General features: G+C 48.6%; 3 protein-coding genes across 4 annotated transcripts; all 3 read right to left on the reverse strand.

Annotated features, from left to right (window-relative positions):
• Nucleotides 1–5193: 5193 nt before the first annotated feature.
• On the reverse strand, nt 5194–9158 carry LOC135392683 (kelch-like protein 24). Its single transcript, XM_064623409.1, has 13 exons — nt 9037–9158; nt 8633–8821; nt 8428–8580; nt 8169–8374; nt 7843–8043; nt 7667–7760; nt 7499–7603; nt 6993–7200; nt 6670–6786; nt 6419–6602; nt 6156–6356; nt 5870–6096; nt 5194–5521 (listed from the first exon to the last, which is right to left on the reverse strand). The coding sequence occupies exons 1-13, from the start codon at nt 9076–9078 to the stop codon at nt 5367–5369; spliced, it is 2082 nt and encodes a 693-aa protein (XP_064479479.1). The 5' UTR covers nt 9079–9158; the 3' UTR covers nt 5194–5366.
• A 1327-nt stretch (nt 9159–10485) lies between these two features.
• On the reverse strand, nt 10486–16412 carry LOC135392684 (pancreatic triacylglycerol lipase-like). The gene is made up of 10 exons (XM_064623410.1): nt 15531–16412; nt 14575–14765; nt 14369–14518; nt 13168–13279; nt 12990–13115; nt 11903–11971; nt 11586–11843; nt 10910–11033; nt 10693–10857; nt 10486–10611 (listed from the first exon to the last, which is right to left on the reverse strand). The coding sequence occupies exons 1-10, from the start codon at nt 15586–15588 to the stop codon at nt 10512–10514; spliced, it is 1353 nt and encodes a 450-aa protein (XP_064479480.1). The 5' UTR covers nt 15589–16412; the 3' UTR covers nt 10486–10511.
• A 1199-nt stretch (nt 16413–17611) lies between these two features.
• Nucleotides 17612–22813, reverse strand: LOC135390966 (mitochondrial substrate carrier family protein L-like). Of its 2 annotated transcripts, none has more exons than XM_064620984.1 (8): nt 22566–22806; nt 20561–20714; nt 20415–20483; nt 20281–20343; nt 20144–20216; nt 19772–19819; nt 18781–18986; nt 17612–18569 (listed from the first exon to the last, which is right to left on the reverse strand). In XM_064620984.1, the coding sequence occupies exons 1-8, from the start codon at nt 22621–22623 to the stop codon at nt 18395–18397; spliced, it is 846 nt and encodes a 281-aa protein (XP_064477054.1). In that variant the 5' UTR covers nt 22624–22806; the 3' UTR covers nt 17612–18394. The 2 variants fall into 2 exon arrangements, with proteins under 2 accessions (XP_064477054.1, XP_064477055.1); XM_064620985.1 differs by lacking the exon at nt 17612–18569 and adding an exon at nt 18581–18679 and having other exon boundaries at nt 22566–22813.
• Between the last annotated feature and the right edge of the window lie 38 nt (nt 22814–22851).

Below are 22851 nucleotides of genomic sequence, written 5' to 3' on the forward strand. Positions count from 1 at the left end.
CCTAGCCAAACATCATCTCGAATGATATCTTTATATGCCCTGATTTGTTGAAAACGGGAGGCGTACGCCTTTTTTGTTACACTTATGCTGTTCATAATTGTCACAAAAAAGGCGTACGCCTCCCGTTTTTAACAAATCAGGGCAGATAACAATATAATTCGTGACAATGGTTGGCGCAGAGTGTGCTATTCGGTGAAGTTCATTTTTAAGAGTGTAGGAGCGTGCTATGTGGTGAAGTTCATTTTTAAGAGTGTACTAAAAATAGTGTTTTTTAAATACTTTGGTTGCATGGCACTCTACTTTTCCCGAAAGGTATTTATACTCTATACGAACACTCAGTTCAGTGTTCTCTACTCGGTACTACATATAGGTACAGCTTGGGACAAAAGTTTACGGAACACGGCGTTGGCGTATTTCTTCATCGGAGCGGCCCCGTCATACCTGCCAGGAATAGCTTGAATGAGAAACAGGTGACCAGCTGTTCTCTCAATTTTTTAGTATGTGTGTCTGCTCCCGTTTGCTGCTAGGGTGCTGCTCAAGTGGAGAAATGTCACATCCCGCTGTTCCGTAAACTTTTGTCCCAAGCTGTACTTTCCATTTTGTAAGTTCTCCTACTACGAGCAAACAAGGCTGATCAAATAATAGATAATAACAATTAAAAACAGAACCGTAAACGGTTTAACGAGCGGCGTTCAAGTATCTCAAACGTGTCTTACATTGTTTTTAAATCATTTACTACTCTACTCTAATCATTTTCATTTCCAAGTATTTGCACTGCATGTAATTACACTCTGCCTTGCATGTCCGAGGGGTGATTGCAGAGACATCTGTCCGAAAAGTCTGCGTAGGGTATAAACCCCGAGATAATAAAGCCGGTAGCCGGATTCTGGCCGACCACCTACCATGTATGTGTCCAGCGTGACATTGGGACCACCGCAGGCGAACGGCGTAGAAGGTTCGATTTGTTGGTATGATAAGATAATTTGAAACGCATAACTACTGATGGCGAATTCCTCTAGTCGTTTTCGTGCAGCGCCGTGCAGTGTGGGTTTCAGTGGAAAAACGAACGAAGAGCGAACGAAAAGACCAATGAAACGCAACGCACGTTGCACTGAATGGACCTTTTTCACATACGTGTCGTATCCTAGCGGTTCTCCAACGAACCACGCTCGGAGCGCGTCAAAACAAATCCACGTTGGTAGCACAAAGGACGAAAACCGGTCCGGAGTGGGACCGACGAGCCGGCGCCTTTCGTGCGGTCTCCCCACTAGTCCCCACTTCTGTCGTCCTCATACTGCGCCATCTATTGAAGACGGAGATAACCCTCTCCAGCGCCTCAAAGTCATGCGCATGCCCATAGGCGCGTACCCACACCCACATGCGGTAAATGCGCGCGGCAACGCGTACGAAGAGCGGAAAATTCTTGCCGCGGTGCGGGAGAAGCCGCCTCCGCATTTCCTTGATCGCGCAATGCACGATTTTTAGCGGCATGCCGCGTATCGTCTGCCAGTCAGGTGATCAACGAAGATTGCGTCACGCACTTGTTTTCTTCCGGCCTCCCACGAAGCCTGCAGCACGTTGACAGCGTCGTCAGCGTCGAAATCTTGAGAGCCGCGGAAACCGCGAGCGATAGCGGCTGCTGGGCGGCACTCACTCTTTCTTGCCGCCCAGCGGCAACCCGCAGGCGGTCTCCGCACATGTGTACCCAGTGTGAGTACGGGCCCTTACATGCACTCTCAAGCCGGTGCAAGAACGCATGCCGAGTTGATGGCACTGGATATCCATACTGTTCCATACTTAAAAACCATTATTCTTCCTTTTCATCCGTGTCTTAGTAGTTCTGCGCAACTGTTTCTGCACTCGGGCCACGCTGCTAACGTTAATTTCGGCTTGGAACTATCTGCTTAGAGACGGACAAGTTCTAAAACGAATTTACTTTTGTATAACCTGAATGCAACGGGAACGTGCATCTTTGTTTCAGGTTCAAACGGCCCCGCATCATTTCCACGCGTCACACGCGTACGAAATGGTCAAAGTATATACAGACCGAGCACCGCCATATTGGAAAAGATATCAGACTTCTGCGCTCTTACTGCTTCGGTGCTGGCGCACAGTATCGACGAGGAAATTGCATGGCATCATCCAGTGAACGGAACGAACACCTGTCGCCCGATCCCTCGGGACTGCGACGAATCTCGTCGGAATATTGAAGTGCTTCTCCCGGTTGTCATTGCGTAAAGTAAGCCAACCGTAGAGTTTTCATATATTCGGTAACATACGAGGGTCGTTCAAGTCAAACCGGGACTTTTCATTTTTCGCAAAAGTAAAATGAACTTACAGGCGAGAAATTAGTTTTATTTTTCAACGTAATCTCCAGCTGCACCAATGCAACTGTCCCAGCGTTTCACGACGGCTTAGATGTCAGCAACGTAGAAATCCTTACCGGCGCGTAGCAGCCATGATCGGACCGCATTCTTGACTTCGTCGTCGCAGCTGAAGTGGCGGCCCCCAAGGAACGCCTTCAGTGGCCCGAAGAGATGGAAGTCGCTGGGGGCGAGGTCTGGACTGTAAGGGGGATGTGGCAGCAACTCCCAGCCAAGTTACCGTAAGGTGGTTGTCGTGAGATGCGCGGTATGCGGACGTGCATTGTCCTCTAGGACGAGGACTCCTTTGGTGAAGAGACCCGGCTTTCCGAAACTGGAGGTGTGCATGAATGATAGTGTTCAACGTTCCCACAGAAAGGTCCGTCTTTCGAGCCAGTTCGAGACATGTTATCCTTCGGTCCTTCGGTCCTTGAGGATCAGGTGCTCCACAAGCTGGATTTTCTCAGGAACTCTGACACTGGGCTCTGAGCCGCCCCGGCCGGGATCGTCCTGCACTGATGTGCGGCCGTCTCGGAACCGTTCGCACCACTCAAACGCTTTGCTGCGGTTAAGTGTGTCGTGGCCATACTGAGCATGAAGTCTTCTGTGAATTTCAGATGACTTTACGCCTTCATTCACGAGAAACTTCATGACAATTCGCTGTTCGATGTGCGCGCTCACCTCGTTGTCGGCCATCTTGTCCAGCACGTGTCTTCTGTTTTGCACAAACTTTGGACCATCACGTGGTGAACACGTGGTCGCGAGTGAAAATCACGAAAATGAAGTAGCACGAGCCATTTGTACACTCAAGATAAGGGACAGAAAGTCCCGGTTTCACTTGAACACCCCTCGAATGTACTAAGTTCGTCGCATAACGAAGTCAGCTACGCAATACGAGCGCGAGAGTTGCGCGCTATTCCGTATACTTCTCTATTTGCCGGTTTACTATGTAATTACACTACAAGAATTCGGGTTCTCAGCATTCCTGTAACTTCCGCAGCGGCCCAGCACAATCCGATGTTTTCCGACGCCCGATATTTTATTCAGAATCCGATGGCGCGCTCTAGTGAAGTTTGTGCATCATTCATTTCGCCGAGGCAAACTCCGTAGGAAATTCAATTTGCGGCTTCTCCCGTCTGGTGCTGTTCCTTCGTCTCCCCCTGAGGCTTAGAAGAACGCTCGGTTTATAGTTCAACGCATAACGGGTCACATGTCAGTAGTCTGGACGCAACGAGAACAATGAACGATGAAAGATGAAGGTCACTGAAAAGGTTAGCCAGGACATGTATGTGTTTGTCCTTTCTATATGTTGTTCCAGCCTCAGAACATCAGTTCTCTCTTGAGAACAATGAAGTTCGGTGCGTATAGAAAGAATGTCTATACCGGCCGGGTGTTTCAGTTAAATCCCCGGGCTAAATAATTCGCGAACGGGTGCACCAATCGACGAACTTTCTTTTTTACAAGTATCTGTCCGATACCACCTACGAGCTGCGAACCGTGTGAATGAGTGGGAGGCGCTCATTATTTATATAAAAATTCAAATGAGTTTCGTAAAAAAAAAACGTAACTTCTAAAGCAGGGCGCTGTTGGCATTAAAATGGGTACTACCCCTTTTGGGACCTTCAGTGGACACCTTTTAGAGAAAAATCTGCCACCGAAGCGGGTCATTTGTTGCTGTGATTAATTGGTTTCGGTTTACATATTTGGTCGTGGCTGGTCGCGGTGGAGCGCAAAAGGACGTAATTCATTGGTGCAATTCAATGGTGTAAGGACATAATTCATTGGTGGATATAAGGGAGCGGAAGAGCGTACTTTTGTACTTCACTACGATGAGCCGCGACAAAAACATGTAAACCGAAACCAATAAATTACTGCAACAAATGACCCGCTTCGGTGGCCGATTTTTCTCTAAAAGGTGTCCACTGAAGGTCCTAAAAGGGGTAGTACCCGTTTTAATGCCGACAGCGCCCTGCTTTAGAAGTTCGAAACTCATTCCGATTTTTATTTAACTAATGAGCGCCTCCCCCTCATTCACACGGTGCGCAGCTTGTAGGTGGTATCGGACAGATACTTGCAAAAAAGGAAGTTCGTCGATTGGTGCACCCGGTCGCGAATTATTTTGCCCGGGGCTTTAACTGAAACACCCGGTATAGTGGATCAAATAGGGGCATTGCGCAACGCTGAAAAATGGCGCTGTTAAACAGCACTGAGCTAACACACACAGTTGTATGGTAACCAGGTTATAAATGACAATTTCTGAACAGGGACGACATAACTACTCCACTCTGTATGGCAATAGGCGTGCACCGCGTTTTGCGGAGTCTTAGAGCGGTAACCTGTTGTGGGCACAACACAACAGGTGCACAAGAAGATAAAGATGCGAGGGGGAAGGGATGCCGTAATCGGCAGGAAAAGACCATCACGAGAGACCTGCCTACTTTAATCGCTGACCTCGGCAGCACGCTACGCCAGACGACAAATTATTCTTTGCTGGAGCAGCCAGCTTGGTACACCTAGCAGCTCCGAATAATAATAAGAGTACCAGATGGAGATATACAAAAAATAAATATACAGCAATGAGCAAAGATATAGACAGTGACCGTTGGACCGGCGTCCGAGCTCAAGCTGCTCGTCATGACCTTCGACCATGGCCTACGACTCAGGCGCAATGACGACATCTGACGGTGAAGGACACGGTCACACCACACAAAGTAGGGCAGCAGTCACCGCGCACGTGAGCAGCAGTCGGACGTCACGTGTACAAACCAAGGTTGATACCCACCCCCAGCAGCAAACAGGTAATATAGTACTATGCAAATAGCCCCACAATTTCAACAGATGGGCTTTTTTTTATTACTACTATAGAATTTGATAGGCTCGTCAACATGGCTGCATTTACCACATCGTAGTACTTTGCGTACTTTGCGTGTACGCGTCGCCCTATTGGTGGTCAATGGTGACCACACAATCGTGCCACGTCTGGCAATGTTGCCAGAATGGCTTTCAGTGAGGCAGCGGCAGAAGCAGCGTCCCAGCTAGTGGCCCAGGAAGGGCAGATGTCCCACGCAAGCTCCATTCCGGACGCGTAGCAGTCCACAGCTCCGCAGGGGGGCGTCTCCTCGACGTAGACATGCCACCAGCCAAGAACACGCTTCCCTCTACCACAATACAAAATAAATTTTCGCCATAGTTTCCTTTTCGCGCTCTACGCTACCGTACGGCATTACTGAAGCACCTGAACTGTATCGTACGTACTACATGTAACCAGCTCCAATACGCCCGACATTGCAAAAGCGAAAAGTTCGATGGAGCAAAGCTGCGTATCTCCAGGTTATGACGTTTACCGCTTTGGAGAGCTAAGTATCTAAGGAGTGGCGTGCGAAAACTTAAATGCGAAAACACATCATTACAGCTGTGGTGCCATAACACAAGGTCACTTTCCTGAACGAGCAAGGCAGCTATACCAGGTTGCCGTCGTGCGCAGTCAATAATACTTTAGAACTGACCCCAGGTGCAGCATATGGAGGCGCCATGTCGCGGCTCCCGCAACGAAGTCATGGGCTCCCATGGAAGCCCCGGCCTACTGAGCAACACCTCGGATCGGCTGCGGAATGCCCACTGGTCCCGGTGCCGGGTGAGCGAAAGGCCGCCAACATGCAATAGAGAATCGTCGTCGAGAGCTGCCACCGCTGCGAAACAACACGGGAACGGCAGACGAGGCCCCGGGATGCACCTGCGTGTGCACCAGTATACCTTGATGCGACACTCCTTTCTGACGCTTCTCAAAGTTACCTGTTGGAGAGAACATCGTAGCAGTCGACATCCGAAACGACGTACAGGTCGGAGCCGAGCTGCGTAATCCCTCCGCAGAGCCACAGACGCGACTCCGTGGCAGCAACGGCTGAAGCCATGCGAGGCATAAGACCTGGAGGGTCGCCCAGGAACTGCCAGCGTCCAGTGCACGGGTCCCAGCATTCCAAAGCACCTAAAATCCTGAAAACCAAGTGTGACGGCGAGGCTCCGCAGGAACCATACTCGTGCAAATTATCCCACACCTGCCTCGGCGATCTTTTCCCCCGACGACGAACAATTTTCCCGCGACCGACGCCACACCATGGTATACTCTGCCGTGACGCAGGTCGGCCATACTCGTCCACTCTTGCTTCACCACGTTATAGGAGACACAGCTCGATAAGGGGCTCCACTTTCCTGTCAATGTCCGACGGGTGCTGTAGCCACCTACGAGAAGTTCGTTCCTGCATCTCTACCCAGAATATGCGATGACGATTCTAAGCACGATTCTTACCGACGATGTAGACGTTGTCGTCTATTATGGCACCTGCATGGTGATGTCTCGGTTCGGGCATCATTGCCACTCGCTGCCAGCGGTCGAAGGACTCTTGATAAGCAAGCACAACGCATCCTGTGGAGACATCCAGAAAGGTTTGAGAGTGAAGTGTCCAAAGGGGGACCTTGGAAGGGATATCTTGTCCCTCCCACTCAGTCAGTTGTCATCGAGTGCTTCAACTGATCTTAGGCAGAGTACGTAGCATGCTGTCCTATACACCAGACCCCGCAAGAGATTCCCGGATCCACCCATGGAAGTGCCGCTTAGGGATACTGACGCACCTGTGGAAAGTTGGTGCGGAAAATCCGTGTCCATGCCACCAATGAGGAAACATCCGTTCTCCCCGTGGCGCAAGCGGAAGTTATCGGGCAAAGCCTTAGCTCTGTAATGCTCCCATTCGATGGGCGATGGTGTCAGATCTTGAATCATCTGGTACAGGACAGGGTCAGTCGTCACGACCTCCTCCGTGTCTACTTCACTGACGGGAATCTGAAACGACATTTTTCAATCTGTCTACCGTCATGATGACGTTCCTCGGGCAGAGGTATATTTTGAGCACCATTTCTGATTCGTCAACGCGTGCGCTGAAGTCTCAGCATACGGCGACCCGTTTTTAACGACCTTCACGGAGGACATGTCCAAGCGATTCTTATGGTGCAGCAGAGTTGCTAGCGCCATCGGCCTGGTACGAGACCACAGCACTTGAGGCCTGTGCGCGCAGCGTATTCGTGTCCAAGATGGCCGACTGAAAACGTTTGAAAACAGAAGAAACATTATGACCGGTCACCTGTTGCCGGTGCACGTCTTCTGTGACCTCTCCAGCCGGTGACGCTCCCCGTACAGACGATGCTGCCACGACACTGCTCGCCGAGTCGCCCATGCCCTGTTCCCTCTGTTAAACAAAATTATGTCATGTCTCACAGTAAAACAATCCCGGAAACTTTCAATAAGTTACCGTGTATGGAGGACTGGTTTCCAGGAACTGACGAGGCGAATGTGTATACTGTTTAAACTTCTTCTCCTGGCCTACTTGCTTCGCCGATATGTAGCTGGAAAGGGGGAAAATTAACTCGCTGGAGCTGTCGCATTTACGAGACAGCGTCGAAAATGTGGGAACACCGTTATGCTAACCAGACTGCGTTGTTGAGCATCTCGCGCACTTGCGGTATCTCGATGACCTGCGGCAAAAGCGGTGGGTGGAAGCAAGCGACGGCCTCCTTCATCTGCATCGCAGAGAAGCGGATGCACTTGAGCAGCTGCACCGCTTCGCACTCGCGACGGCTCCAGTCTGCGTTCAGCCACTTGAGCGCCCACCAGAACAGCTCGCACTCACTGACGACGAAACTTATTTGTATTAACATACATATATCCACTATGACTACGGCTCATACACTGTACCGTCACATGTTTATAATGGTCACCACAATGAAATCAATATCAAGGAATTGTGCGCCGACCTGTGTGCTTGAATGACGTCAGCGCTGAGGATTTCGCAGACGTGCTCCAGATCAAGCTGTATGAACTCCGGGAAGTGCATGACCTGCTGGAAGTTATGCAGGATCGTCTTGAAAGCCTTCTGCCAGGCGGCCTTGGTTCCCAGCCGTTTTCCAGACACATACACGAAGAGGGCGTGCAGCGGCTCGTCAGGGGAGCTGGTCAGCACCTGCAACGTCCATCGCCTGACGCGACCACAACGGGGCATCCACGGTTTCTTACCTCTGCACATTTCTCTTTAATGTTTTTCATCTGAAGGTGCTTAGCCGCCTGGAAGACGTCCACAATGTTTTGACAGGTCAGTTCCAAGCGCCCAGTGTACATATACTTGAGCAACACTTGAAAGGAACCTTGAGTGATTCCGTTCAATTGAACCTGCAAATGTGACGTGCCCTTTATACCAGGAATATATCCCATTGTCGCGCACCTTCAGCATCTCCGGCTTCGTTTTGAGTAGAAGTTTGAGGAAATACGGCGAGTGGCAGGTGAGGATGAACTTGTGAGCCGGGAAGACCCGCGTCTCGACGTGCACCTCCACGTCCGTCATGGGACGCTCCTCCCATAACGTTTGGCAAAAGCGAGACATTTGCAATAGGTGCTCTTCGCTGCACATGCCCTGCATCAAAATTGATGCTCACGCACAGGCGAAGAAATGACTTCCACGTGTGTGTTAGCGTGACAAACCAGCACGGGCAGTTGTAAAACAGGGCTCGGGAGCCCTAAGAAATAAGAGGTCCTCACTGCCCATGTCCCAAACAGTGTTTTGCGCAATGCACAGTGACGGCTCCTTATAACTAAAACTGCCTTAACTTTAAAAGAAAGTGTGCTTGCCTCCTGGATCCTTTGCGAACCATCGCCAGAGGTTGCGTCCATGATGACACCCCTTCGAGGGAACTTGGTCGACCTGATGCTCTACCAACTGGAAGACGTTCTGTCTTTCGCCAGTCGCACGTCTTCTTCTTCTTCGTCAAAAGTGGCGCGTAGCAGTTGCACTTCACGTACGGCACGAGGTGACGAGGTGTCTTTTTCTTCAGCATGGTGTTAGCGGACAGCCGGGGAAACACAGCTATAGCGCACTAAATAAAATTTAGTTTTATATTCATCTCGTCTGAGAACCGTTGCAACAAAGTCGGAGGCTGATGGGCGTTATGTCCAGACAGGATACAGGAGGTCAGGACTAACCGTAACTAGGATTTGGGTTCAGAGTTGGCTATACCCCCAGGTGCTCAAGAAAGAAAAAGAAACACAGCGGGATGAAGGTTAGGTTAGGTTAGGTTAGGCCTCATCTGGCACTGGCCAATCGCCCTTAGTGGATAACGGCCATTTCCCCGAGGATGAAGAAGAAGAAGGTTAGGTTATAGTTAGGTGTGTCTGAGGTTGAAGAAGAAGAAGGCTACAAATTCCCTTCTCCAATCTCACTCGGTGGATAATGGTCAGCATCTGAGGTGGAAGAAGAAAAAAAATTCAAATATTTTGAAAATATCTTAATATTTTTCACCACTGAAGAATTAGCCTCGCCACAAGAGTGCATAAAAGTTGATTACCTTTGTGGATCTGCATGTTTTGTAAGCATTACAATAGGGCCTCTATACTGCTCATGTGGTAATACAATTTTGGTAAACTTGCAGTTTTCACCATCTCTTTTAGAATCACTAGATTGTGCAGAAACGTGTTGGTTAACACGGTGCACGCAGAACATAACAGAAGGCCACATAGGTTGCAATGATGAAATGTTTATGAAAAGCATGTGGCCTCTGCATAATACCCCTGTCACACGGGCATTTCGATCCTTCTCGAATCCGATCTGCATCAAACTTCCCGAGCACGCTCGAGTTTTGACGATGCTACACGGCCACTTTCAATGCTCATTGAATGGTTGACCTGTGCAAATGAATAAACGGAACTCATTAATTTCGCGTTTCCTATATAACAGCGATATTAGTGGTAATTTATCGTATACCGATGTAAGCATCATTTATTGCTTCGCGCGCATGTCCGTCTTGAGTTATGACAGTTCACCGGGGTCGAGGATGCAAATGGCGGCCGTCGAGCCGTCTTGAAATTCTCAATCCTGTTATGGGAACTGTCTTGAGTCAAGCGGGATCAAAGTTCGATCCTGCTTGGAAGCGGCCATGTAGCACCATCCGATCTGCATTGGGTTCAAGCAGGTTCGGTCGAGCACGATCGAAAATGCCCGTGTGACAGGGGTATAAGATGTCGACGGACATGATAACCAACGAGCCCCCGAGTCGTACGATGTCAGAATAAAATGAGTGAGAAAACAAAAAAGGTGTTTATTGAAATCATCACGCCGAAGTGCAGGCTGCCAGTTTGAGCACCGAAAGCGTCTTCTGCGCGACGCTGCTTCCGAAGGGACAGAACAATTTTGAGCGCACAACTTGCTCCCTGCAACGGAAAATCCACGGTTATATTCCTACCGTTCTCCCAACGATGACTCTGCTTGGGATGCGCTGTTTCGACGCGTACCTGTGACTAGCATAGTTCAATGGCTTCATGTAAACGAAGTTGACGAGAGACTCCAGGCTTGCCAAGTCCACCATTTTCGTGATGGTCATCTCGGCGATGTGATCCAGGGGCTCCAACGAAGTCACCAGCTTCGTGTAGCTCTGCACCAATGATTTGTACCCGACGCTGCAGCACAAACTCTTTTTAGGTGGGACCAAGCAAAGAAGAGTCTACCTACACTGGTCGGAGGGGGATGTCCAAGGTCACCTTTGGACCGATGCTCAAGGTGAGAGACCCATTGCGTCCGGGTTGTCTGCTGGTCAGGTCGGCGATCACTTCTAACCTCACCTGGTAGTGGTACACTGCGCACAATGTTACCTCGTAAAGCCACCTGGTGTATAGACCTCTCCCTGTTTGTAAACAAATGACGTCATAGTGTTCGACAGCGCCACCAATTTGGTAGAGCTGAACTACGCCCGAAAGCCACGGTCTTGAGGGGATTGCGATGGTCCCTGAAAGGGACGCGACCTTCGGCCCTACTTTTCTTTCAATATGAGGCAGCGAACAAGTGCACATCCGTGGAACCCATCCCTCCCCTTCGGATTTGTTTCGGTTTCAGTCTGTCTACCCACGTCATGATGACGTTTCTCGGGTAGAGGTGTATTTTCTTCTTTGTGTGAAACTCCCTATTAGGGAATTTTAGGAAATCGTCAGCGACCTCCGATTCCGTATCGCTGTCAGCAGATATCAGCAACGTGATGTCATCCACTCCAAAGGAATAAGGCAATTTTCTCATCATGTTTTCGGAAACGTTATCGTGGAACTTGTACGTTTTCTTAGAACTCTCTATTGTTTAATAAGCGCAGTACACGAAATACGTGTTACATACAGCAATGTGACATACGCGTACTTACAGCAATACGGGTAATATCCTCCTGTGCTGAGATAAACTGTGAGAGACTTGGAGCGGTCGTGCAGAAGACCTTTCTCGGCAGCTCCTTCACCGAAGAGCAAGCACCGATCGTCCCGGGGACCACACTCGGTGCAATGTCCCTCCTGAAAGGATTCCCAGTCGGAGCACACAAAGCCCACCATGGTGCAAGAACCAGCGCGAGTGATGGTCTCCAAGTAGTAGTCGTACGAACGCAGATGTTCGCACAGCACGTCAGCACCTATGGAAGGTCACGTGACATCGACAGGCAGATCCCAAGTGTGTGCAGGCGTAACTTACGCGAACAGTTTGGCTGCTTGTCACCACCATTGGGGTAGAAGTCCACGTGTCCGATGGGCTCCTTTAGCCCTGCCCCGAAGGGAAGCTGTGTTCATACAATATTCGCAAGCTATTGTCACGAGTAGGCTAAGTACCGCAGAGATCCGGAGCAGTGATTTATCCAGAGCCCCCCTACACCCCCCAAAATCTGGAGGATACCCCCTAAAATTTTGTGTGATTGCGCAATATTTTCTGAAAAGCTTGTAAGTACACCCCCTTGCGGAACCCCCCCCCCCCCCCCACCACCACCACCACCACCACCAATGACGAACTTCTGGGTAAACCACTGATCCGGAGATTCCCTGTGTGGTTACCGCGTATTCACAAGAGCGACATTCCCCAGAGTACTTTGGCGGAAGATGCGAAAAACGACATTGCCTTCTGCTACAACGTAAGCGCGAACGCTCAACGCATGAAAGAACTGATGTTCTGAGGCTAGAACAACATAGAAGGGACAAATACATACAAAGCCAAAGGGACAAGCTCAACGCATCTCTTTTCGTGCAACGCCAACGCCACCTAGATACAAAAGGCCTGCTGAATGCCTCCTCTCACTGCTTCGCACGTAGACACGGAAAGTCCGCCAATCGCACCAGTCAGCCAAGACGTCTGCCAATCGCCGCAGACGATTTTGAAACACAGGCTTTCTGTGGCTACCAGTGGCTGCCCATACGGCTGATGGCGGCTCGTTTGTATAGCTGCGGCCGCTGAAAGCAACGACGTGATTGGCGGACTCTTAATTGTTATGTCACGTGGCTCAAGTGATCAGGCTTTGTCTCTGGGTGGTGTTGGCATTAACCGTGGAAAATATCCTACGGTGCAGCCACAAGATAATCCGTACTAGCAGACCACAGGAAAAGAAGTGGACGCTGTCGTCTGCTACGCGTGCAGTACGTAACACCTGATATCCCGGCACAATGCGAATGCTCAACACAAAACTTGTGCTCAGTGAACAGTTTTTGGCGTTTCCTTCCAGTGGAATATTCCGTGGTGATGTTGCTCGTGTGAATGCACGGTTCCTATCCTGCCCGTCAAAGGTCCTACTTACCGAAGCCCCCAAATGGCACCATCCCTGATGTATCTGTGTGAATAACATCCACAAACTGGGCGTCTGTCCTGGACAGTCTCCGCTCAGGAGGAAGGCCTTTGTAACGGGGCGAGGCTGGATCCAGGCCTGCGTGTCTAAGTACATGTTTATCGGCGTTCCCTGCAGTTCATTATTATACCTGTGATCCTCCCAATGAGGCTATTGAGATATTTTCCGGCGAATCCAGCAACATGGGCGCCGATGCTGGTACCGATCAGGTGGAAGTTCTTCCAGTTGGCTCCCGTCACGTTCTGTGCACCATTACCACCACTTTGTTATACTAGGACAACGTTACGGCATTTGAATTGGTATGATAAATGGAAAGAGGAGTGGTTGGTCTATACAGGATGGGACATGTTATTTCAATGTAAAACCGCATACGGTCATTTACAAGCATATATACTAAGGGGATCTACGTACCTAATCTGGACCACGACGTGGCGCAAATCTCCTTTTTGAATTACTCCATTGTCTAAACAGAACACATATCTCCATTCACTGTGCTGCCGCTTTCAAGGCACGGGTTTCGTTTTCTTTGCTCTGTATTCTTATAGTGTGAATTTCTTGTACTCTAACCAAATCATAGCAGTAGAAGTATCAGACAAAAAGGAAGATTAGAGGGAACCATAACATGCCACCCATCTCGAAGCGGGATCTCCGGTGTTGATACAGTTCGGAGAACCCCTGTCTGACTCCACAGGCCATAATCACGACAAGTGTCGGGTTTAATACGTTACGGCGGTCTGGCGGGACGAAGTGGGTGGCTTCGGTGTGTTTATGGTTCGCTCCGTTCTCTTTTCTTTTTCCTTTTGTGTACAACGCTTTGTGTGTCTGTACAACGTGACCTTTCTTCTCTCCCCTTGCGTCTTATGTAGTCTCACTGTTGAGCTCTCGTTCTCTTCTGTCAGAACATGCAACTCAAGGTGAAATACAGGAACGTTTTTTCATCTCTCCACGACGTTTATCTATCAGACGAGCCAGTTTCTTAACCACTCTGATGAGGTCAGAATCACTATGCGAGAGGTGAAAGATCTGCGACGAAACCCATTGGTTATGCAGACGTGTGCACAAGGGCCCGTGGAGCTCTCCACTCCTGTGCAGCTCCAGAGATTACGGAGCCCAGAGACCAGATTTTATGCACGCGGTTTCCATTTGAGGGATATCGTGCAATTGCGTAAAAACTCTGGTGGTGTTAGGAAAGAGTACTGGGGAAACCCCTGCACAGACCCTCTTCAGCGGCGAAGAGAAGGAAAGCGGAGGAAAACACGCCTCGAGCGCTACAGACGAACCACTTCTGCCCTGACGCATTTAAAGCGAAATCCATAATCATTTTAACTTACCTGCATTACCCTTATGAGGGCAGCTACTTCTTGAGCCACTTGGGGCACTCCCTGGTTCGCAACGCGTCCGTACAAGCCCTGGGACTGACGACCCCAGTCTACCATGATGACGTTGTAGTCCCCTCGCACCAGGAATCTGTCTTTTAACTCCTGCGGACGGGAACAGTGCCCTGATGACGATATATGCACGCCGCAGCGAGTAGTACCATCTCTGGTGCGAGCAGTTTCCCGCTGTTGAGGTAGCCGTGGATGTAAATCTTCGTCTCCCAGTTGGCATTGAAAGTGGAGTTGAGAATGGATTCCTTCTGCGAAGCGACCAGGAAGAGCGGCTCGTGCGGATTCTGCCGGGTGAACAGCCGGAAGCACGTCCCCGACGGCGTCGCCCATCCACTCCTCTCTGTCCGCATAAAATCATCGCAACAGTCCACATTAGGGGCGGATCCGGAATTTTTCCGAGGAAGGGGTCAGGTCTAAGGCAGCATGCTACATTTGTGTACTGCATAAGGTCCATTGAAGCACTTGGTGATGACAGAAATTGAAGGAGGAGGAGGCAGGACATCTGGACCTGCCAAGATACGCCCCCTGGAACACATGTGCCACTAACAACTGGCGCAAAAATTTTTAATGCAAATAGTGCCCAATAGTTACATTCCGGTCTTTCCCGGCAACCACGGCGACATAGCTGGTCGCAAGCAGGACGATCATCGCTGCAAATTGTGTTTACTCACCGTAGGTAATTATCGGAGGTCTTGTCACCCAAGATTACCTCTACTACGGAAAACCATGCTGGCTTGAGCGACGTCACAGTGCTGCTATGCGCTCAATGAGAGTTTCCCATCTCCCTCAAAGATTTTACAATGAACGCCCCTCAAAATACCTGCCAGAATGGCAAAATAAGCGTAAGAAGACAGCAGATACGTGGGTCACAAACCGCCTTCAGGATTCCAGCACCTTCCCCCCCCCCTCCCTGGAAAGAAAGTCCTGCGCAAACACAGACCAGTGAAGTCGGCCCAAGCCGCATCTCCCAGTATATCAGTATCATAAGCATCCTCTTTGCGCTGCCTTTGCTTCTGGATGTTAACGCGGCGGAAAGCTATCTGTTTGCAATGCGCCCGGATGAAACAACAGGGCGCAGGCGACATGAAAAGAAAGTACCACGTACTTGTGTCAAAGACGGAGAGTAAGGCAGTCAGCCGTACCCAGAATCCAGCCACATCCATGAAGGTCGCTCATCCAGCCGCCGCCATGGTCCTCCCGCGATCCTCGTCATATGCCGACGACTTCTTCTCTGGCCCCAAACAAGTTTGTCGGGTCGGAACGGGTCACTTGCACTTGCCGCTGGGGGCGTCGGTCGCGCCACACCTTCCTGTCCTTGCGGGTGACAACATTCATTGCAATGAATCGTCGGACGAGCAAAATAAACAGGCGCTTCCGAGCCCGGAAGGCAGTGGTGATCCAGGGGCCCATGGAATGTCAAGTAGTGCTATCGTCAGGGCAAGTGCGATTCAGACAAAAAAATAGAAGAATGTGTTCGCGCAGTCGCGGCTCCATACCTGTCCATTGATTGCAGTTGACATTGCATTGCATTGATTGACATTGACGTACATTATGGTGATTGCTGAGAGAAATCGCCGGTTGGTTGGTGGCGTGTTATTAGTGAGTTTCTTTTCTTTTTGTTCCGTGTTTGCGCCGCGAAGCAACTGTGGCTATGAGATAAACGTACAGATGTGGACAGATGGAGAGAGGACAGCAGAAAGGAGCGGGAGGGGGGGCGACTTCAAGGGGGACCTGTGCCGACATTCGTCTGAAAAGTCTTCGGAAAACCCAGGGAGAACGTCAGACAGCACAGCCGGTGGTAAGGTTCCAACCCACCACCTCCCAGTCGTCAGCATGACCTTGGCGACCACTTTTGCGTACGTAAGAGATAGCGTTGTCTGTTCTGGGCACACGCAGAACATAGAGTTTCGCGCAGTGCGCAGAATCATCACGCTATCCCTTACATTCGCGAAGGCCATGGACGACCCTCTGTTTACAAATATGTGACGTCACGAGAAGACCGGTTCGAGGATATACTTTGCTGTGGTGGGCAAGAAGCGGGAAAAACGCGTCGGCTGATAGGCTGATAAAGCTGATAGTGCCCACCAGCATGTTTTGTGCGGCGGCGTTACGTAATAAATGACGTAGGGGTGCGGCTCGTTTATAGACGACCCTCTGTTTACAAACATGTGACGTCACGATAAGATTGGTTCGAGGGAAAAACGCGTCTGCTGATAGGGCGAAAAGGCTAAGATTAATAGGTGCCCACCAGCATGCTTTGCACGGCGGCGAAACGTAATCGATGATGTAGGGGTGCGGCTCGTTTATAGCGTACGGTGAAGTAAAACTACTGATGAGCGGTTTCCGGCAAACGTTGCGGCATGTTACTCGGAGGAACCGTACCTCCCGGGCCGACTTCACGGGAAACTGCGCCGACATTTGCCTCACAGCGTCTGCGGAAAACACCAAGACAGTACAAATGGTGCCGGAATTCGAACCCGGATCACCTCCCAGTCTGATAGAGAATCGCAGGTAGAAAGTCCTGACACTCCTCAGTCTCCTCAGCTACACCACCGCCACGATGTGCGTTTACAAAGACATTCCTGGATGAGGAATAAAATTACATGACATTCACCATGCAAAGCAAAGGAATATCAGTATCACCGTTGTACTGCTAGGACAGTCTGAATATAGTCCAGAGGCCGGGAGCGGGAGTAGACATGTTTAATAAATTCAGCGCACCGGCAAGCAACACAGTGAACAACGTAAGACTTGTCGTTTCGGGTCCCATACGGGGCCCATCATCAGAAGTGGACCGTCCTGCCCGCTACTGCTTATTTATGTACTAGTGGGGTGTAACAGTCTGCGAGAGGGCCAGGGTGCTTGTTGATAGTATCTTTTGTTTTCTTTATGTACCAGGATTCGAGATGCTTCCGTACACCCTACTTGGTTTCCCGTGCAAGAATGGATGGATTATCAAGGTCTACCACGTGTCCTACCTTGCACGCATTGTTCGCTTAGTTCAGTCCTGTTTAGGGCAGACTTCTCGATGATGAAGCCCGTATGGGACCCCGAAACGTCAAGTCTTACGTTGTTTACTGTGTTGCTTGCCAGTGCGCTGAATTTATTAAACATGCTAGGGCAGTTTACATGTGCACTAATGTCGCCTGTACTCTACACGAACAAGCACCACTCAAGCAAACAGGATAACTTTTATGAGTATTTATTTGAAGGCACGATAGCAATTTTGAGCTTTGAGCAATTCATAAATCAATGGCAGTGTAGCACCTGCATATATACTGCAATCTCATATATATATATAATAATGGAAAAATAGCAATCAAAATGGATTGCACATCAGTAGTATATTCTAAAATCAATCAATCTATCAATCAAAATCTGATGTCACCAAGAGTATCTCTTCGTACCATTTGTTTCTGTACATTATGCTTCCTAGTAATAGAGATATACAAACAAAACAAACAATGCAAAGCAAACATATGTAAAACAAAGGCACACCTCATTCTTTGTACTGCTTTCAATCAATCACTCTCTGTGGTTTTCCTAAACCTTGTTCCCCTTTTGTGTGCTTATCATATTTCTCCACAACAAAGCTCCAGGAAAATGGAATAGTGTTGATATGGTAAGCAAGAAACTGGTCCATCTGTTGCTGCATAACTGCTCAGTACAACCAGTATAAGTACTTCAGAGGCATGGGGCTCACAACAGTTTCGGAAAACAGTCGATGCATAACACGACATCGTAAACACAGCTTCTAACCACTAAACAGGGATGCCCACACAGGTTTTCCTCAACGTGACATTGGGGCGATACGGATATTGCGAGGGTAAGTTTTTCACCAACTGCATTACGAAAAACACTCCCGAGACAGTGATTTTGTGAGCTTGGCACCTTCTTGCGGATCCACGTTGCTTGTAGCCTCTGACTTTCAATGACACCGGTATCACTCTAGAATGCGTGCATATCAACCTAATCTCGAAGGCCTAGCTGCGTCACTTTTCTCTGCGCCCAGGACATGACGATCATGCTAGTCCCATTGGCTACAAAGCTTCGTATAGACCCAGGTACGATGCCACGGTACATCGCAAAGAAGCCTCCTTTCTCCCGGTACACGTGACTCATTCTCTGCAGCAGCGACATGTTCCTGCAAAGGGACCGGAAGTTACTATGTCAAGTTATTCCATTCGGCACGAAGTTTTCTTCTGGGAAGAGGTACTCGCACACGCTGATATACTTGCGAGGCCTGGACAATATCTGCTGGATCGTATCATTGCGAGGATTACTAGCATGCTCCAAGAACGAGATGTTATTGCACTAGTCAGTGTAAACATTAGTTTATTCTACGGTCCACTTACTGTCCATAGTGCCCCTGCACCTGAGACTTCATGTACTCGAACGGCCAGACAATCCACCAGGCAGCCGTGGCTGCCAGCCCGGAGATGAGGAAAGGCCCCAGCAGCGGCCGCTGGAAGTACTCGTTGAAGTTCCTCCGCCCAGAGTCAACAAAGATGAAGTAGGAAGTCATGAGGCCCACTGTGCGAATCCATGTAACCCCAAACCCCTGTGAAGCATATAATTAGGGGCTGAAGTTTTCGGGAAATATTTTTTTCTAAATTCTGAGGGTAAAAATTGGGTAAATTAACCTGTGCTCTAAATTTGTGCGAATTCAGGTGGAAAAACTTCCAGTATGATAAATTTGGGGAGAAGTCAGGCTCAGTTACTCAAATTAACTGCACTAATTTGGTACAAACGGTGATGTAACTGCATTTCCTGCAAAACAAGTTAGTGTGCATTCCTACAGACATCTCAGTGAGGGCAATTTGCCGGGTAAAAATCGGGTTTCAGCCTAAAGGGGCAACCTTCAATTCAGGGAGGAATTGGATTAAACCCTAAACCGTCAGGCTCTACAAATAATGCATGCCGGTGCCATCAGGGTCCAGAATGTATCTTATATCGATGCACGTGTGATGTGCATGCATGACGTAATGTGTGCAAGTGTGACAACTTCAAATGCTGACTTGCAAGGTTAGTAGTGAAACATTTGCGACCCCTTGAACAATTGGTCTTGGACACAACACAAGCACAGGCTGGGACACATATTTCCCTGACATCATGAAGCATTACTGGAGCACTGGAGAACTGACTCTTGTCAGAGGGTTGACAAACAGTACAGCAGATTGCTTCTGCAGTCTTGCTATGTAAGATATGACAAAGAACGTTTGTAAATTAAATTGGTAACTGCTAACTTAACAACTGGTAACTGACAAACAGATGGGGGAAAAACTTGAGTGTTCGTAAGGAAAATGTTTATAACATTCTGTAAATGGGTAAAATTCAAAAACTCACAGTGTACACTTTTCTCAGCGTCCAGGTCCTTCCAATTTGTCTGCTAATCTGCCGTCACAAAGTAGAGAAGATGGTAATAGTTAAGGTTACAGACTTACACTTTGATCGCCACTACACAATGCTCTGCATTTCTACAGATTGCTGCGGAGTAGTCCCACAAATATTAAAAAGTTCATGCAGATATTAAAAAGTTCATGCACAGTGCAAGTCGCTTTGCCACAATTTTGCTTGCGACTGCACTTTACAGTTAAGGAGCATCGTGTCTTATAGCCATAAACACAAGCTGTAAATATTTACAATAATCACACAGGCTAACAATACGCTGGTCACGCTGCATAGCAACTTATGTCACAGAAGGCAATGAAGACCAACCTTTGCATATTCGAGCGGGCATTCGATGATGGCCCGAGCTGTAGAAGCGATGACGCCACCGACAACGACGCGTCTGGTGAACAAAAGAACCAGTTCGGGTCTCTTGCCCCTCACCTGGCATAGATATGTCAACTTACATTTGTAATCCCGCAGTGAGCGGAATTTCCGTTTTCATCGTGTGGCTGTCAAGGTAAGTGTACCTGAAAAGTATTACAGAGCTCAGCTTTTTCCTTCTGTATTCACTCGTGGCAGCAAGATGACATAAACTTACATTGCTTCAAAAACCGCAAACTGGGCTGACCGGTAGATTCCTGATCCTATTAGAGGAGGAACACAACCCCTGAGAAAGGAACAAAATGAGTGGGATTAAGAAGCAGTTTATCAGTGGCATAAAGGACCGTCAGTGGAGCACCCCACCTGTACAACCCACGGATGCCGTCACTGCGGAAGGTCTTGCTGAATGACTGGAACATGCTGCTGCTCTCGAAGCCCGTTTGGGCCTGCATTTTCGTCTTGATGGTATCGAATGGGTGCCCCACGCACGTGTTTGTGAGTCCATAGAGGACACCCACTGAAAGTTCGTTGCCACACATTAGAAGCCTTGCTCAGGTTTCCTGAAGACTATTTTGCAGTGATGGCCAGTAGTTAACTACATGTAGTTAAACTACTTGATTATAGTTAAAAAGTAGTTATCAACTACTTGCAGAAATGTAGTGACAACTACTAGTTAAACTACTATTTCGAGTAGTTAACTACAGTAGTTAGGTTACTGCAGGCGCCAACTACGTCCGATTTTGCCGCAAACTTTACGGCACGATTGTGCTTCCGACTTTTTCCTTGAGCTACTTATTTGATGAGAACAGAGGTGCAGAGCAATTGTGCTGTGCATGTGTACTAAATCTTCACTTTTATCACTGCTTGTGATTCATATTTAGGTGTCCAAGAACACTATAGAATGGGATTGGTGTGAATCGACAACGTTAAGTAGTTATAGATGTAGTTAAAATACATTGCAGTAGTTAAAGTAGTAGTTTTAACTACCTCCCCTGAAAAGTGGTTGAACTACTAATTAAACTACTCCATCGCGAAGTAGTTAGTAGTTATAGTTAAACTACTGTAGAAGTAATTAGTGGCCATCACTGCTATTTTGTATTTAGCGAGCAATTAACAAATTGAAGAATTAAATCTATATTCAATGACACGGCTTATACTGTGATATGGCTTGTGTTCAACTGACAGCATTATAGTTATATCCTTTACTTTGAAGGCAACTTTGAAACCATTTGTAATGTCACATAAGAGAGCTCTGTTGTCTGGCAACAATGCTGATGGTCTTGCTGTCACTGGCAGTTGCTGGCAGCTGTAACTGATAGCTTCTTATATGTGTAATATGTTGACGTAGCGTTGGGCTTGCAGAACCGTTCCTACGAGCCTGCGGACCCACTTACTTAACTAACTATAACTAACAAGAACTATACAGACTTATCTGTTAGTATGTACAAATTGTGTACAAGTCATTGCCTAGTAGACTATACGTCTCATGTCACAAACTATAACTGTTATGGGAGTACTGTATGTACAAGTGACAACCACTAGGAGTACAGCGCATTGATCCGCATTGTCACTGGACGAGTGATACTTATCTCGAAAGGGTAGAATCGGGTACACCACTGTACATTCGAGAACCTACAATACTGCGGCTGCTAAAGCACGTATAATGACCATTATAACTTCTGTCGAGGAACACATCTCCCATGTGCAGGGGCGTAGCCAGAAATATTTTTTTGACGAGGGGGAACTCCATGGGGGCTTGTGCAGAGGTGGCACAAAAAAAATCGATTTTTGCTCCCACATTCACGAGGCAAAATGGTGATCGCCGGCACATATCTTGAGTGCTTCAGCTAATCAACCAGAGCCACAGTGTACGCTTGACTTGGGAGTGCTAAGTTGTCATGATGCAAACCAGAAGCATACTGCCTTAGCAGACGACACTGAGCAGGCACAGGTGTGCGCGGCGCAGGTGCCGCTTTCCGGTGAGTACGCAACCACTGCGTTCTGATAATTGCAGTTTTCTTACGAAGATAAAATCACCACTTTCCTTGAAAAAAACTTCTTGAGGAACCCGTTTCAGAGAACAGCACTACCACGCCGATGTTGATACATAGTATGCTCTAAGCAAGCAAAAATGCTTCACAGGTGATAATACCATGACAGCATCAAGCACGTGCGGGTAGCTGATCGTATGCTAACATTATTCCGAGTTGCATCATCTTTCGCTAGGAAATATCCATATATGTATGTACGCAGATGTGAAATGCTACTCATTGAGGCCAGCACGAACATGAGGATCGTGAGCAATTTGACAGTTGTCATCACGAACGTGCTGCATTCGCTGTAAGTGACATAACCGCTGTCAACATACCACCAAGGCCGATGGCGCCTTCTTTGAACCAGTGTGACCGCTCTTCATTGTGCGTCATTTGTGCCGTTAACAGAACACAGCAGAGGACAACACTAATCTGGGCAGCAGGACTTCGGCCTGTGTCAATTTGCGATCAACATCACAGAGTACACCACGAACGCGCGATACTAATCACGCCGGTCAACCACGTGTCAAGGCTGTCAAGGCCAAAGAAGCCCAAAGCGAGCTGCCGCGCAAGGACAGGTGCTGCCACTCTACGAACGCAGCTAACAACTGGAAAGAGTCC

The sequence above is a fragment of the Ornithodoros turicata genome, chromosome 4, assembly GCF_037126465.1.
Source record: "Ornithodoros turicata isolate Travis chromosome 4, ASM3712646v1, whole genome shotgun sequence".
NCBI classification, from domain to species: domain Eukaryota; kingdom Metazoa; phylum Arthropoda; class Arachnida; order Ixodida; family Argasidae; genus Ornithodoros; species Ornithodoros turicata.

Bases quoted from the DNA above. Each gene is read 5' to 3' on its own strand.
- LOC135392683 (XM_064623409.1), bottom strand. From the start codon at position 9,078: ATGGACGCAACCTCTGGCGATGGTTCGCAAAGGATCCAGGAG. The intron at 8,044-8,168 runs GTCGGCGCACAA...TTTCGTCGTCAG, and splicing joins GACGTCATTCAAGCACACAG to TGAGTGCGAGCTGTTCTGGT. The intron at 5,522-5,869 runs GTCAGTTCTAAA...GTATTGTGGTAG, and splicing joins CTCCATATGCTGCACCTGGG to AGGGAAGCGTGTTCTTGGCT.
- LOC135392684 (XM_064623410.1), bottom strand. From the start codon at position 15,588: ATGGATGTGGCTGGATTCTGGGTACGGCTGACTGCCTTACTCTCCGTC. The intron at 14,766-15,530 runs GTACGTGGTACT...TTATGCGGACAG, and splicing joins ACTCTCCGTCTTTGACACAA to AGAGGAGTGGATGGGCGACG. The intron at 11,034-11,585 runs GTAAGTACGCGT...CATTGTGCGCAG, and splicing joins AGGATATTACCCGTATTGCT to TGTACCACTACCAGGTGAGG.
- LOC135390966 (XM_064620984.1), bottom strand. From the start codon at position 22,623: ATGACGCACAATGAAGAGCGGTCACACTGGTTCAAAGAAGGCGCCATC. The intron at 20,715-22,565 runs GTATGTTGACAG...ACGAACTTTCAG, and splicing joins AGGCGCCATCGGCCTTGGTG to TGGGTGTCCTCTATGGACTC. The intron at 20,217-20,280 runs GTAAGTTGACAT...TTTGTTCACCAG, and splicing joins CTCACTGCGGGATTACAAAT to ACGCGTCGTTGTCGGTGGCG.